The following is a 15,411-nucleotide window of genomic DNA, read 5'->3' as shown; positions in this document are numbered from 1 at the left end:
GAACTGAGGCTCTGCGAAACTCCAGGGTTGAAAGGCACAGTATGGAAAGGTGTTTCAGCCAGTCTTCTGAGAGAGGGGCCTTCCACGTTGGGACAGAGACAAGTGTAACTGTGAGGGGTGGTTCCACCGAGCAGGGGAGTTGGACTGGGGAGAGGGGCTTGGTGTATGGAAGTTAGGTAGCAAGTGTGGACACTGCACTGGTTTCCACAGGTGGCTCTGTGCTTGTGCAGAGGAGCAGGAAAAGGAAATGGTGCCAGCTAGTCCCTTTGCTCCTGAAGGGGTCTCTCCTTGAATGCTGCTTCTCTGGGACACATTCCAAGAAGAGCAAATGACCTCCACGCTGTGTGCCCCAGGCACTCTTCAGATTGCTGTTTCCATGCTATACGGCCCCAGGCTGTGTGCCCTCCCCTCTCCATAAGAGCAGTGCAGTGCCCTCTGGGTTCTCCCTGAGGCAAGCCCACTGACCTTTAAAACTCCAGGCTCTCAGCCCTGCTGGTTGCAAGAACTCCTGAAATTCAGCCACTCTTGCCTTCCAAGCCAATTGTTATGGGGAATTGTCTTTCCTGTGCACACACCTGTGTGCTACTCTGTCTCTCCCACTTCTCTGTGACTGCTCTCCCTTCCCACCACAGTGGCTACAACTGATTTCTCCCATGTCTCTGCACTTTCTACCTTCATTGATGAGGCCTCTTCTCTGCCTTTGGTTGTAGAGTTTGCTCTGTCGGTCTTCAGGTCATTTTCTGGGGTAGTTAGCATGATTTGGTAGTTATCTAGCTGTATTCAGGGATCAAGGTGAGCCTAGGGTCCTCCTACTTTGCTGCCATCTTCCTCCAAACTATAGGAAAGTTACTTTAGGATAAAACAGAATTTCTAAGTAGCCCTGAGAAATCATAGCAATGATTTATTTTATATAATCAAACGTATTGTATATAATAAAATACATATTATATTAGTCATTATAATTAGCTGACTTTCTTGTATTTTTCAAAAAGAAAGAATGGAGAAAACATATATTTAAGTAATATAAAGTCAAGACAGATATGGAAGACTATGAGGGTGGCAAGAACTAGAAGAGTAATGGTTGCACTATTATTTTAGTGTTCCTTTTGCTTCAGCACCTTTGCATCTTGCATCACTTGGTAAAGAGCTCACTAAAATTAAAAAAAAAAAGAAACAACAACAACACAAGAAGGCTGGTAAAAATGCGTAAGAGGAACTCTCTATAAAGTTGACATAAAAATTAGGAATCAGTAGATTTTAGCTTGCTGGAAATATGGAATATTGTGGTCAAAAGTGATTGCAGAATTTGAGATCTTGGAAGAGATGGAAAAGTATAAGGTATTATAAAATAGTTTATGGAAGTGATTCATTTGCTTCTCACACAACCCTATGAGCTAGTAAAGTCAGAATAGCAAGTGAACATACTAGCTGTGAACCTCTAAAGAAGGCTCACATGAAAGACTTTAATTTTTTTATTGGGCATAATTGACATATAGAGTTATATGTGTTTTAGGTGTATAACATAAAGACTTTAATTTTATGACTCTATATGTCTTTTTATTACACTAAGCTAAATTTGGAAAATTTTTCTTTATGTTCTTATAATCTATGATATTTAACTTATTAATTAGATATATTTTACTATACTTTTTTTTTTTGAGAGAGAGGCAGTGTGAGCAGGGGAGGGGTCGAAGAAAGGGAAAAAGAGAATTTTTTTTAATGCTTCTTAATGTTTATTTATTTTTGAGAGAGAGAGACAGAGCATGAGCAGGGGAGGGGCAGAGAGAGAGAGTCACAGAATCTGAAGCAGGCTCCAGGCTCTGAGCTGTCCTCACAGAGCCTGACGCCAGGCTCCAACGCACGAGCCATGGGATCATGACCTGAGCCAAAGTCGGACGCTTAACCAACTGAGCCACCCAGGTGCCCCTACTTTTCTATTTCTAGATTGCAATGTTTTTATATTGTTTGGGATTCTGTCACTTATATCATCTAAACCACCAAGCTATTGTGTTCATTTGAGATTTTAAATGGTTGCAAAATATAAGTGATGGTTATGATTACCATAAGAGTTGTGGCATTTGACTTTATAGTCACTGATGCTAAGATTGACAGTGGAAGAGGCTATTAATAGAAATACTGATTCTGGACACACCTGGGTGGCTCAGTTGGTGGAGCATCCAACTCTTGGTTTAGGATCAGGTCATGATCTCATGGTTTGTGAGATGGAGCCCCATGTCAGTCTCCACACTCACAGCATAGAGCCTGCTTGCAATTCTCTCTCTCCCTTTCTTGCTGCCCCTTCCTGCTTGTGCTCTCTCTCTCTTTCTCACAATAAATAAATAGACATATATACAGGTTGCCTGGAGAGTAAATCTTAAAAAGTTCTCATCACAAGACAAAAATTTGTAACAGTGTGGTGATGGATATTCCCTAAACCTATGGTGGTAATCATTTTGCAAAATATACCTATATCAAATCATTATTTGTATACCTAAAAGTGATACAAGGTTGCATGTCAATTATATCTCAATTAAAATACGGTCATTGATAACAATCTGACTTATAAATATCTTTGGTAATCATGATGCTTTATGCTATCAGTAGCTAATATTGCAAACAAAATACAGCAGGGGTGGGATCATCATTAACAGTGTGTATACCAAAGTAGGAAAAGTATCAGTTCCTCTGTGGTTTGCTTATACTTTCATTAAGGATATTCTCTTGGGGCACCTGGATGGCTCAGTCGGTTAAGTGTCCAACTTTTGATTTCAGCTCAGGTTTGTGGTTCATGAGCTGGAACCCTGTGTTAGGCTGTGCACTGAGCCCAGAGCCTGCGTGGAATTCTCTCTTCTTCTCTATCTGCCCCTCCCCGGCTTGACCTCTAAATAAGTAAATAAATAAATAAAACTTTAAAAAGGATATTCTCTTAATATATGGATTACTTGTAGAAGGTTTTTAAAGCGACTTGTCATTTAATGAGACTTAACTTTTGTCTGCCTCTAACATATGTATCCCATGTGGACGACTTTGTTTAACAGAGCACAGGTAAGCAGCAATACATCACAGTAGACTGAGAAACAGACAATAAAGAAGAGAACCATGTCCCACTCCTTGGAACTGTGGAGCTGCTCTTCTCATTCAAGTTACCCTGCTTATCCTACATTACTTCTGCATCATCTGGCACATTGACTAAATGAGGTTGCACATGTTAGCCTGCACATGAATATTAATATAGCTTATGTGATTGTTTTCTTCTTTAGATTAAAAACAAATGTATTCAGAATTGCAGATATTTTTCTTACACCCCAATGGATTGCTTTGTCCATCCTGTGTGGCAGGTGCATTTTATCTTGGAATCTATGGCTTTGGTAAAGAGAAGTCTGTGAAGAGGAGGGGTGACATGGCCAGATGTGAATTTTTGATCATTTTTGATCATTGACCCAAATTTAGCAATCAAGTTGTATTGAGAAAGACCAAAGGCAGGAAGGCCAGATAAGAGGGTATTGTCTATTGTCTAGGCCAGAAATTGTGAGGTATGGCAGGAGTAATGATATGCTAGAAGTGAAACTCAATGTTCAAAAGTTGGTGAGTCATTAGAAGTAGTTACTAAGGTAGGAGGAAGAATGAAGAATTACTTTGATTCCTAACTAAAGCACAGTTCTTTTTTTTTTTTTTTAATTTTCAGAACAAAGAACAAATTCTTATATGCAATGTTGCTTTTTCCAGGGGGAAAAAAAAGTCATTGTTAATTTTATTCTTTCCTAATACCATGCTGTATTTGTGGTGTTTTCATTCATTCTAGAGACACTCCCTTGGAGGCCAGATCTGCGCTGATTCTTTGCATATATCAGATGAGGTTCAATTCTTATTTAATATGATTCTCGAAAAATGGAAAGTCAATAACTTTTCATCATGAGATTTAAAAAATGAGGATCATCCTTCCAAGACATGATAAGTGTTAGATGGAAATATAGGTGACTTCCTTATGCATCCTGTGTTTAGTTCATTGCTGCTGTGTGTCTTGCCTTTAGCTGGGATGACAGCAGCTCTGTGAGCAGTGGTCTCAGTGACACCCTCGATAATATCAGCACAGATGACTTGAATACGACATCCTCAGTCAGCTCTTACTCTAACATCACTGTCCCTTCCAGGAAGAACACGCAGGTGAGAATTGCCTTCTTTCTTTTTCCAGTGCTTCTGCCGGTTTCTCCCCAACCACCCCCCCCCCCCTGCCAACTATTTATATTGGATTAAAATGTAGCACAGGGGTACCTGTGTGGCTCAGTTGGTTAAGCCTCCAACTCTTGATTTTGGCTCAGGTCATGATCTCATGGTGGTAAGATCGAGTCCCACATCAGGCTGCATGCTGAGCATGGAGTCTACTTTAGATTCTCTCTCTCTCTCTCTCTCTCTCTCTCTCTCTCTCTCTGCACCCCTCCCCCATTCACATTCTCTTTCTCTCTGTCTCTAAAATAAAATTAAATATATGTATATATATATATATATATATATATATATATATATATAGCATGACCCCTTAATCTGAAATAATTGCATAAACTGAAGCAGCTTGTGTATATGTATTTTTTTCTATTGATTATAAGCCAACCCAGAAAGACTTGTTTTTACCATATCTGTTTTTATAATATTGATATTTTTTAACTCAAAAAATATTTTAATAGTCTAACTTTAAATAGTTCTTCATTAATTTTGTATTGATCTCTGAAATAAATTACTACATCTCTTGAGAATCGTAAATCAAGAATGGATATTAGATAATTAAGTTTTATCTTGTCTTACTTTTCCTTGTTAGATTTGACATAGAAAATTTCTTCCTCTCTGGAGTATGTAATTGGGGTTTTCTGCACATATTTATTCTGACATTCTCTAATATGTGCAAGTGAGAATTATGTGACTAAAATTAATGAAACTTAAATTAAGAAGGCAGAGATAAAAATAGGAGTCTCTGGGATTCTTTTGAAATAAAAATCAGTGCTGCTTTTTTTTTTTTAACCAGTTATCTGAAAGTACATTGCAATGCCTATTCACACTTCATAGATTTTTCTGCACAAAGTTTCTTTGTAATATTTTCCTCATAGCTGAAGACAGACTCAGAGAAACGTTCTACAACAGATGAGACATGGGATGCTACCGAGGAGCTGAAGAAAACAGAAGAGGACCTCGACAGCCATGGGGATAGTGGCGGCAAGTGGAAGGCTATTTCCTCAGGACTTCCTGAAGACCCCGAGAAGACAGGGCAGAAAGCCTCCCTGTCCATCTCCCAGACAGGTTCCTGGAGAAGAGGCATGTCTGCCCAAGGGGGAGCGTCATCTAGGCAGAAAGCTGGAACAAGTGCACTCAAGACCCCTGGTAAGCTTGTCATTTCACAGCTGTTATGCAAAAAGGTTTTAATTTATAGCTTCCATTCAGTCTTGGTTCTCTTTAATGATAGCTTTATTTTTTAATTAAATCCTATTCTTCTCTGTATAGTTATTTTTTTCCTATGTAAATTTCACATACTTTACCATAGAAGTCCACATGAATACAACAATTTGGCATTCTCTAGAGAGCACCATCATAATTTGGGGCTATTGAGTGTCTATTCTGCCACTGTCATTTCTGTTCGTGTGCAAATAAAAGAAGTCTGCCTAATAAAAACAAGATTGCTTTCTTTCTGACTTCCTTATGAAAGTTGGGAATATTTATGGTAAGCATACCTCTAATTTTTACTACCACCACTGAGAGGCAAGAACAATCACACTAATCTAATGGGTTGGAATTCTGGAGATTTGAAACATCATTTGTGAATTACACTTTATGAAAGAAGAGAGTGAAAGAATTCTGCCAAATTTTACCATCTTTTCTTTCTTTTTTTTTTAAGATTCTCTCCCTGTTTTTAAAATGGCGCCTAATTTTATGGGCACTTAGTTGGTTAAGTGTCCGACTCTTGATTTCTGCTCAGGCCATGATCTCATAGTTTGTGGGTTCAAGCCCCACGTCAGGCTCTGTGCTAGGAGCACAGAGTCTGGTTGGGATTCTCTCTCTCCCTTTCTCTGTCCCTCCCCTGTTCATGTTCTCTTTCTCTCTCTCTCTGTCTCTCTCAAAATAAATAAATAAAGTTAGAAGAAAGAAAAAAAGGAAACGGTGCCCAATTTTAAATATTGCCACCCGAATTAGTGATGTACCAGGGTACTCTAAATATAATCATCTTATATATATTCAAGTGAATTCTTTTTCTGGCACTTAGCTTGATAAGATTAAGTGCTATCCTGATAAAAGAAGAGAATTGTGAGATAAAAGACAATAATAAATTGCAAAAATATGTGTTTCCATTTTATCTCCATCACTTATCACATTTCCTCTAAAAGCCATAATTTTATAGCTTTGTACTCAACCCTCTCAATATATTAATCCATATTTCGGAACTGAAGTAACATAAAGATGTGTTCACATTTTTTACACATGGTTTAGAGAAAGAGTATTATGAAATCGAAGCGTGCCGGCATGCATATTTGTGTATTTCTCGTTAATTAGGGAAAACCGATGATGCCAAAGCTTCCGAGAAAGGCAAAAGTCCTCTAAAAGGATCATCCCTACAAAGGTCTCCTTCAGATGCAGGAAAAAGCAGTGGAGACGAGGGGAAAAAGCCCCCTTCGGGCATTGGAAGATCTACTGCTCCCGGCTCTTTTGGGTTTAAGAAGTCAAGCGGGGTAGGCTCATCTACTATGATCACGAGCAGTGGAGCCACAATTACAAGCGGATCGGCAACACTGGGTAAAATTCCCAAGTCGGCTGCCATCGGTGGGAAGTCCAGCGCCGGGAGGAAAACCAGTCTGGACGGCTCACAGAATCAGGACGACGGCGTGCTGCACGTGAGCTCCAAGTCGTCCCTGCAGTACCGCAGCCTGCCCCGCCCTTCCAAGTCCAGCGCGAGCGGCATCCCCGGCCGAGGTGGCCACAGGTCCAGCACCAGCAGTATTGATTCCAATGTCAGCAGCAAGTCGGCTGGCGCCACCACCTCGAAGCTCAGAGAACCTACTAAGATTGGATCAGGGCGCTCGAGTCCCGTCACTGTCAACCAAACAGACAAGGAAAAGGAAAAAGTGGCCGTCTCAGATTCAGAGAGCGTTTCTCTGTCAGGGTCCCCCAAATCCAGCCCCACCTCTGCTAGCGCCTGCGGGACACAAGGGCTCAGGCAGCCGGGATCCAAGTATCCTGACATTGCCTCACCTACCTTCCGAAGGTAAGAGTGTGTAAGATGATGCTGGGAAAATAGAGTATGCTCTGCCGTAGGAGACATGTAAACCGTGCGTCTATAAAATATGTGTGTCCACAATCCTATATCCTGAGTAAATATACCCTACATATATATTGTAAGGTATGTATAATCTTAGAATCTTTTATTCAGTTTCTGAGTACAGTGAGTTTTAAAAAGCTGGTCGTGTAAATAACCAGCAAAAAATAAAAATAAAAAATGGAGTTCATTTTGAGAAATGCTCAAGCTTCCCAGTTCCATTCTCATCTAATATTAGCAACATAAAAACAGCATTTATAAGAAACTTAAGAGCAGATGGCAATACCTAGGGGTAGTGATAAAATAAAGTGATCGCTTATAAAATTTCCATAGATTTCCATCTCTCCTTTCCACAATTACAAATAAAGCAAAATGGGCCTTTATGACTGTTGGTATTTGTTTCCAGTGTTTATTATCTTGCTGGCTCTTAATGAGTCAAATGATCATGAACGTAGACGAAATTGTTTTTCTTGTAAAAGATTACATTGGACAGATTGATGTAGTACCCGATCTTGACAGATTAATGAAAATCAAGGCACGATATCATGGATATTTGGATATTTCACACAGGGTTACAACTAAGGAATGAGCTAGATTTTCTAGCTTCATCGCTTTCCTTTATATGACTGATAAGCAGCATAACTTAGTTTCTATATGAGGACTGTCTTCGATATTAAATATGTGGAATTCTGCTGTGAGATATCATTGTTTTTAAATACTACTGTGTTTTAAGTGGCAGGGAAATACATGTGGTTAAAGACTTGCGACAAATGGTTGAACCTCTCTGGGTCTGTTTCCTCATCTATGATATGATAGAGTATGATTTATAGTTCATTATGTGTTAAGTATGTTTAATGTTTGTTTTTATTATGATGACCAAACTGGGAAATAAAGGGTCTTGAAACATTTACTTTTACATTTCAAGCAATCTCAGTTACATGATTGTTTGAAAACCTGGAGGTTATATTCCTCAGTAGCAATATTAATTCTGAAAAACTGGCTTTTTGAAATGTTGAATATCATCCGAAAGAATAATGACTTATCGTGGGAGTAATTATTTCTCTTGCTTAAATAAAAGCCAATAGTGCCCTCCAGTGGCCCATTACCTATGAAACAATTTCTCATATTCGTCATAAAATACTTCACTGTAGGAAATATGGATTTCATTGCAACTTAATTAGTTAGTAATCATTATGCCATTACTCCATATCACTTTATTTCCATATTTACATAAATTCGATGATATCATCTGCTTCATTTACAAAACTAAAATGTTTTCTGAACTGAACTCCAACATCCAAGTTAGCACCAACTCTGTTTCAAATCACTATTATAAATATGTATTTGAATAGCACTGGCAACTGACATAAAACCCTTTGGTCTCTCTTGAGGAAAACGCACACAAACCAACATGTTGCCAACAGTGTCCAATCTTGTTTCTAACCAACTGCTCTCTGACAGCCACTCAGGCCACCAGCCACATAACATAACCTCCCGAACCTTGCCTTAAGCATTCCTTTTAGATTTTGAACAGACTGTTACAATGAGAGAGAAAAAAAAAAAAAAAAAAGAGAGAGAGAGAGAGAGAGAGAAAAGAGAGAGAAGATTTTAAGTGTTACATACCGAATGCGTAGAAGTTGTTTCATTATAATGGCTCTGTAAATAGGTACCAGCATATGTGCTCAAGCTCTCTTTCTTCAAAAACTCTCATGATCACTTAAACTGTGAAAACCAGGGACTTTCATGTTTGATCTCCTTTTGTTCTGCCCGCTTCCCCCCACCGTGTGGGCGGCGGCCCAGTACCGACTGACCCTTATGGTGATACGAGACATTTTTTGGCACGACATTAAGAAGTGCAAGCTCGTAACGTTCGTTGACACGGAGACGGGAAGTGCTTGGTGGCTGGGCACACCGAAGCACGCTTGGCTCTGTGTACTGTAACCCTAAATATTGAGTGTGGATGTCGGTTTCTTGGAACAACTGAAGTTGTTATTTGTTTTTCTTTTAGGTTGTTTGGTGCCAAGGCAGGTGGCAAATCTGCCCCTGCACCTAATACTGAGGGTGTGAAATCCTCCTCAGTAATGCCCAGTCCTAGTACCACTTTAGCGCGGCAAGGCAGTCTGGAGTCACCGTCGTCTGGTACGGGCAGCATGGGCAGTGCTGGTGGGCTGAGTGGCAGCAGCAGCCCTCTCTTCAATAAACCCTCAGACTTAACTACAGACGTTATAAGCTTAAGTCACTCGTTGGCTTCCAGCCCGGCGTCGGTTCACTCTTTCACCTCGGGTGGTCTCGTGTGGGCTGCCAATCTGAGCAGTTCCTCTGCCGGCAGCAAGGACACTCCGAGTTACCAGTCCATGACTAGCCTCCATACGAGCTCTGAGTCTATTGACCTCCCCCTCAGCCATCATGGCTCCCTGTCCGGACTGACCACAGGCGCTCACGAGGTGCAAAGCCTGCTCATGAGAACGGGTAGTGTGAGATCTACTCTCTCAGAAAGGTGAGCTTTCCTAGAGGCATCGACGAAGTCTTCGCCGCCTCCTCCCTACCCTGCGCCTACCCTCCTGCCCCACTAAATTCCCTTGAGGTCCATGGGAGAGCCACTCCGCAAGGGAACAGACGATTCAAGGGATGTGAGATTAACGGGCCTTTTGTTTGTGCATATTGCCAAGTATGTAGAAGGGGGAAAAAATGCCATCACGGATAGGATAGTTGCATAATTAAGTTTCTTAATATGAATGCGTACATATATACCAGATAGGCGATTTGAATAAAATTCAAAGCCTGTGTTTGTGTATTAAATGATGTCTTCTCCAGACATGTTAGCGATTTGGCCTGAGCTCCAAGATAACAGAGCTCCTTATGATAATTTGAGTATTTTTAAAGACCGAATGTAAATGGATTTGACGATCATGCTCTGAGCAATATGTTAAGTTTGTTTTATTATCACTTCTCTGGGAAAATAGCAAAAAGATCACTGGAGAATCCTAGCTGAATTGGAAAAAAAAATCAACTGTCAGGTATGAATGCTTAAAGAAAATTAATAGCAGCAGTGATATTTTTAATAGACCCCTTGAGGTGCCTGGGTGGCTCAGTTGGTTAAGCGACCGACTTCGGCTCAGGTCATGATCTCGCAGTTTGTGGGTTCGAGCCCCGTGTCGGGCTCTGTGATGACAGCTCAGAGCCTGGAGCCTGCTTCAGATTCTATGTCTCCCCCTCTCCCTACCCCTCCCCTGCTCATGCTCTGTGTCTCTCTGTCTTTCCATAATAAATAAATGTTAAAAAAATTAAAAAAAAAATAGGCCCCTTGAGAATAAATCACATTACAAAGTGTTTCCCATTGGTTTAATGAGATTTTTTTTTAACTTAAAAAGAACATAAGAAGGCATTCCTTACCTAATATACTTACCAGAAAGTGTCACTGCTGACCAAAATGCCTTTAGATTCTCTCACCCCAAAAATCCTTTCTCAGATACTTTGGTACTGACTCTTTCCCCCAGGAAAATGCCCTGAAATGGCCACTTTCTCCCAGATTAACTTAATGTTATTTGTTTCTTGACACACCTACAACTTTTCAGAAATGGTCTTGGCCATATGTCTTAATTATGTTATTGGGGAAAGCACCACTAGCCGATGAAAATGCCTCAGATCATTTCCTAAACTTTTGTTCAGTCTGTTAGTCATTCTGACATATCACCTCTTTTCCAGACTTCCAGCCTTATTCCCAGAATCATTTTTTTAAAGGTCAACTAAAGCTCTTACCGCATGGCACTGGTTGTCCCTTAATCCGGGATTTCCCGTTGCTCTTCTGTTTCTCTTGCCTTTGTAAAATGCTGAGCGTTGCTTCCATGCCACTGTACATCCCTGCCCCCTCATGGTACATGGACAGCAATGCCCATAAGACATCCCCCTGATCCAAGAATTTTAGAACTGAAATATTTATGCTTGATAGTTCCTATGGTGGGCTGCTAATTACAAAATAACATTTTTCTTCATAAATAAATAACTGGGCCAAGAGACACAAGACAAAGAACTGGGTAATAGAGATTAAACTGTAGGTGTTTGCATCTATATACCTTCTAGTTTTCTCATGATAGATAGCAGGCATAAAGACCAGCTGCATACACAAAAACAGTGGTTGTAAGTACTGTTTCATTTCATTTTCTATCTCAGAAGTTAGGCTTTCTACAGCATCTTAGATTTGAGTTTCTGCCCTTTCAGGTGAATGGGTATCCTCATATGTCATTTTCAAAACTTTTAACGAGTAAATCAAATTACAGCAAAGCCTTGGTTTGCAAGTATAATTCATTCTGGAAACATGCTTGTAATCGAAAGCACTCAGATATCAAATCGAATTTCAAGAACCATTGGCTGAGTTTTGATCATGTGACGTTTGGCATCACGTACTACTCATGTTGCAAGACATCACTTATTTATCAAGTTAAAATGTATTAGAAAGGTTTGCTCCTCTTGCAGAACACTTGGAAAACAAGTTATTCACAATCCAAGGTTTTACTGTATATTGAAAATCTGTTAACAGTCTATAGTTTGTATCTTTGATTGTGTACTCATATGTGAGAAACCCAAATAACACTTTTATAACCAAACTAAGCACACTGCAAATAGGTGATTTTTTATTAACCCGAATCACCCTCCAAAACACTGATTTTTTTAAATCATAAATATGGCTGCAACAAGTTGACCTTTGAGCCATCAACCTATTTCTTTGGCATTCAGATATCAAAAATAGTCAAGTAAGTATTTATAACCAAGTAACCGTCAAATCAAACCAGATGATAACATTGAGGTTTATAGATATAAATGCAATGTTAGTATTTTACTTTGATTTATATTTTAGCAGTAGCCAATATACATTTTCACTTAGAAATACACCAGCAAATATGCAGTTACTTATTTTCCTTAAGCAAATCTTTTGTTATTATTGTTGTTCAGTTTTTGAAATAGACCAGTTTTACCAATGGAAGTATCCCAGTATTAAAAATATAAATAATTTTTCTAAAATAAATCTTAAATAGACTAATTTTATTTTTTAAATTTTTTTAATGTTTATTTATTTTTGAGAGAGAGAGTGGCAGAGCACAAGCAGGGGAGGGGCAGAGAGAGAGGGAGACCCAGAATCCGGAGCAGGCTCCAGGCTCTGAGCTGTGAGCACAGAGCCCGATGCAGGGCTTGCATCCACAAACCATGAGATCATGACCTGAACCGAAGTCCAACGTTTAACCGACTGAGCCACCCAGGTGCCCCAAAAAGCCTAATTTTAGGTAAATGCATATTTTGCCCTGGATTTTCAGTGAAATGTACTGATGAATATTAAATTTGAACAATAAAATACTTTCATATATAATATGTAATATAAATATTAATTAGTTCCTCCTAGTAAATTACTGGATCAAAATAATTTTTGATATGATAGGTTGTACTTTTCCTTTCTTAGAAACAAAACTGCAGGCAGTAGCAATTTATTCTAATCCTTTAAAGTTCATTCAAGAAAGTTTATGATCTATTGAAGAGAAAATTAGATCCTATCAGACATTCTGGCTTAATTCTAATTAAGCAGGGAGCAGTATGTTGGGAATACTAAGGAAACCAAAGAGCCATCTGAGAGAAAGTATGCTAGAGTATAAATATTTAAAACAAAGTAACTAGAATGATATGATAGAGATGTGTATAAGTTCATGCCTTACCTGTTTATCTACAATTTCAAATATTTTATTGATATATTCACATCTCAATGTTATTGAATCAGTCATTTTTTAATTTAAATTCCTCTTCATTAAAATATCATAAAATAATAAATAATAACCAAAAGCTCTTCAGTAATTTTCTCTCTAGCTGCCCCAGATCATTGATGGCCCTGGAGCCACAACCAGTTTACAGTTATTTTGTTTAGTTTGCTTTCTTTTTTTATAAAATAACCAAACTGTAAAAATAATTTTGAGGTGCCTGGGTGGCTCAGTTGGTTGAGCATCAGACTTTGGCTCAGGTCGTTATCTCACAGTTTGTGAGTTCAAGCCCCACATCGGGCTCTCTGCTGACAGCACAGAGCCCGCTTTGGATCCTCTGTGCCCCTCCCCTGCTTGTGCTCTCTCTCTCTCTCAAAAGTAAATAAACATTAAAAAAATAATTGAAAGTAGTAACCACCTTTAGAAATTTCTGGCTTGTTTTTACATATCACATGGAGCAAACTTGCCTGCACAATTCTGCACAGCATCTATTGCCTTTAAATAGACAATGCGTGACCTCCTCAGACTGCTGGCTGAGAGCCTTACTTCCCTCGTTCCCACTGCCTGCTGGCCCTGCAAGCAGTGAATTTGTGACCTTTCGGGATATGTGAGAAGTGTCTACTTATAAAACCATTAATATCCAGATTCAAACAGATGTTTCTACTTCAAGTTTTAACTTATATTGGTAAATTTAAATGCATTTTTTCTGAGGTTTTTTTTTTTCCATTAAATTCTCTGTGTGCTAGAAACATATACATGTTATACAATTGATAATGTTGGCAAACAATGCCTCTTTTCAATTTCCTCTGCAATGTTAAGCTTTAATAAATTTGCACACAAGACAAAGGTCATCTTTAAAATGGCTTGTGACCATATTAATGCTTTAGCACAACCGTAGTTCATATTTACAGGTTTTTCATATTTGTTCAATACGATTCCTTTTTGTTTGCCTATCCACACTATTCAAAAAACTTCTGTAGTCAAAACGTACACTAGAACTAGCCTCTACATAACTGAGTAATTACCTTTTGTGGACATTCCCTATAAATAAAGTCATATAATGTCTTTGGTGGCTTTCTACAGCAGTGCTAAATAATGGAGTACCCACAGAAGAAAACATTTTAGCTTTGATTTTGAGTGATTGATTTTCAAGTCGATGTGTTTGCATTTGTGTTATATCATTCCCATCATGCATATCCTGTGTATTTAATTTTGATCATTGGGGGTTCTACTGGAAGAGAGCTATTATTCTGCAAATTCAAATTAATTTTATTCTTTGGTTATCCACATGCCAGAGATTATAACAGAAATCCCTAGACTTGTCCCGTTTAGCTGTTGACACCCTCTTCTATTTTTAGAGAGGCCATTTCTCATTTTCTCCAGACACATCCTTTCATCTCTTTCTATGACCGATTGAGATTCTTTAAAATACTTTGACTGATACAATGTATAGCCTTTGAAATACCTAACATAATTTCCAAAAGATGGCATAATTTCATTAAGTATTTAAATAAATGGTGCCAAAAACCATGACGTTTCAAGCAGATATTTATTACATATTATTTTTCTTGTCTTATATGCAAATAGAATAAATCTGCCTTTGTTTTTCATAAAAATAATCTGAATACAAAAGTAAATATCAAATGGTGTTTTACCTCTCCTCTGTCCATTAGAAGTGGTCACTTTAACTTAGGCAGAGCAGATCTATCTGATTTCCACACATGACTCTCCTACATATGAAATCACAGTGAGAGAGTCTAGTCAGTTGCACAGGGAAGCAAAAACTACCATAGGAGGAAATAAATAGAATCTACTGGGGAATAATGTTAACATGTCATTTAATCTACCTGCTCATGATCCTGTCACTAAATTGTCATTGAATGTGTTACAACAAAGGACATCTGGTCACCTTTAGTTGTCCTTTTCCAGTAAGTTAAACATTAAATGTGTGTTACAGAAATTTTATTTTGTGTAGTTTAGTGAATCATTTTTGTTGGATGTGTAATTTTGAGGTTTTTGTTTACATTATGTCCTTAGGGGTTTTCTTTGTTTTAACAGCATGCAGCTTGACAGAAATACACTACCCAAAAAGGGACTAAGGTATATATTTCTCTCAGCACAATTGCTGCCTTTCATTGTTGTTATGTAAACTCTGTGTGCTGTCTCTTTCCCTCTTCTTTCTTTGTTTGCAATGACATATCTGCCATTGAGGATGGCATCACTTTTCATCCTGATGTTTTCTCTGGCCTGAGGATTTGGTGGGATAAGCTTCAGGTTAGAGATACCTGTAGGGCTCAAGACTCATTAAATCCAATGTAAATACCATTATTTGGGGGATAGCAACATTTGGTAGATTTCAGAACCCAACTTCTGTAA

At 38.7% G+C, this 15,411-nt stretch overlaps 1 protein-coding gene across 7 annotated transcripts in view; it reads left to right on the top strand.

Annotated features, from left to right (window-relative positions):
• Positions 1–15,411, top strand: part of NAV3 (neuron navigator 3) — a 595,128-nt gene that overhangs the window by 497,849 nt on the left and 81,868 nt on the right. For 4 of the 7 annotated variants that reach the window (XM_058741945.1, XM_058741948.1, XM_058741942.1 and 1 more), the window contains exons 13-17: positions 4,032–4,164; positions 5,100–5,370; positions 6,535–7,243; positions 9,303–9,791; positions 15,094–15,135. In XM_058741945.1, the coding sequence (XP_058597928.1) occupies positions 4,032–4,164; positions 5,100–5,370; positions 6,535–7,243; positions 9,303–9,791; positions 15,094–15,135 (1,644 nt within the window). The remainder of the gene's footprint in view (positions 1–4,031; positions 4,165–5,099; positions 5,371–6,534; positions 7,244–9,302; positions 9,792–15,093; positions 15,136–15,411) is intronic. The other 3 variants (XM_058741946.1, XM_058741944.1, XM_058741947.1) reach the window with 3 other exon arrangements.

The sequence above is a fragment of the Neofelis nebulosa genome, chromosome 8, assembly GCF_028018385.1.
Source record: "Neofelis nebulosa isolate mNeoNeb1 chromosome 8, mNeoNeb1.pri, whole genome shotgun sequence".
Classification (NCBI taxonomy): Eukaryota; Metazoa; Chordata; class Mammalia; order Carnivora; family Felidae; genus Neofelis; species Neofelis nebulosa.
Note: the sequence above shows the minus strand (reverse complement) of the source record. Positions and strands in the feature narration are given on the sequence as shown.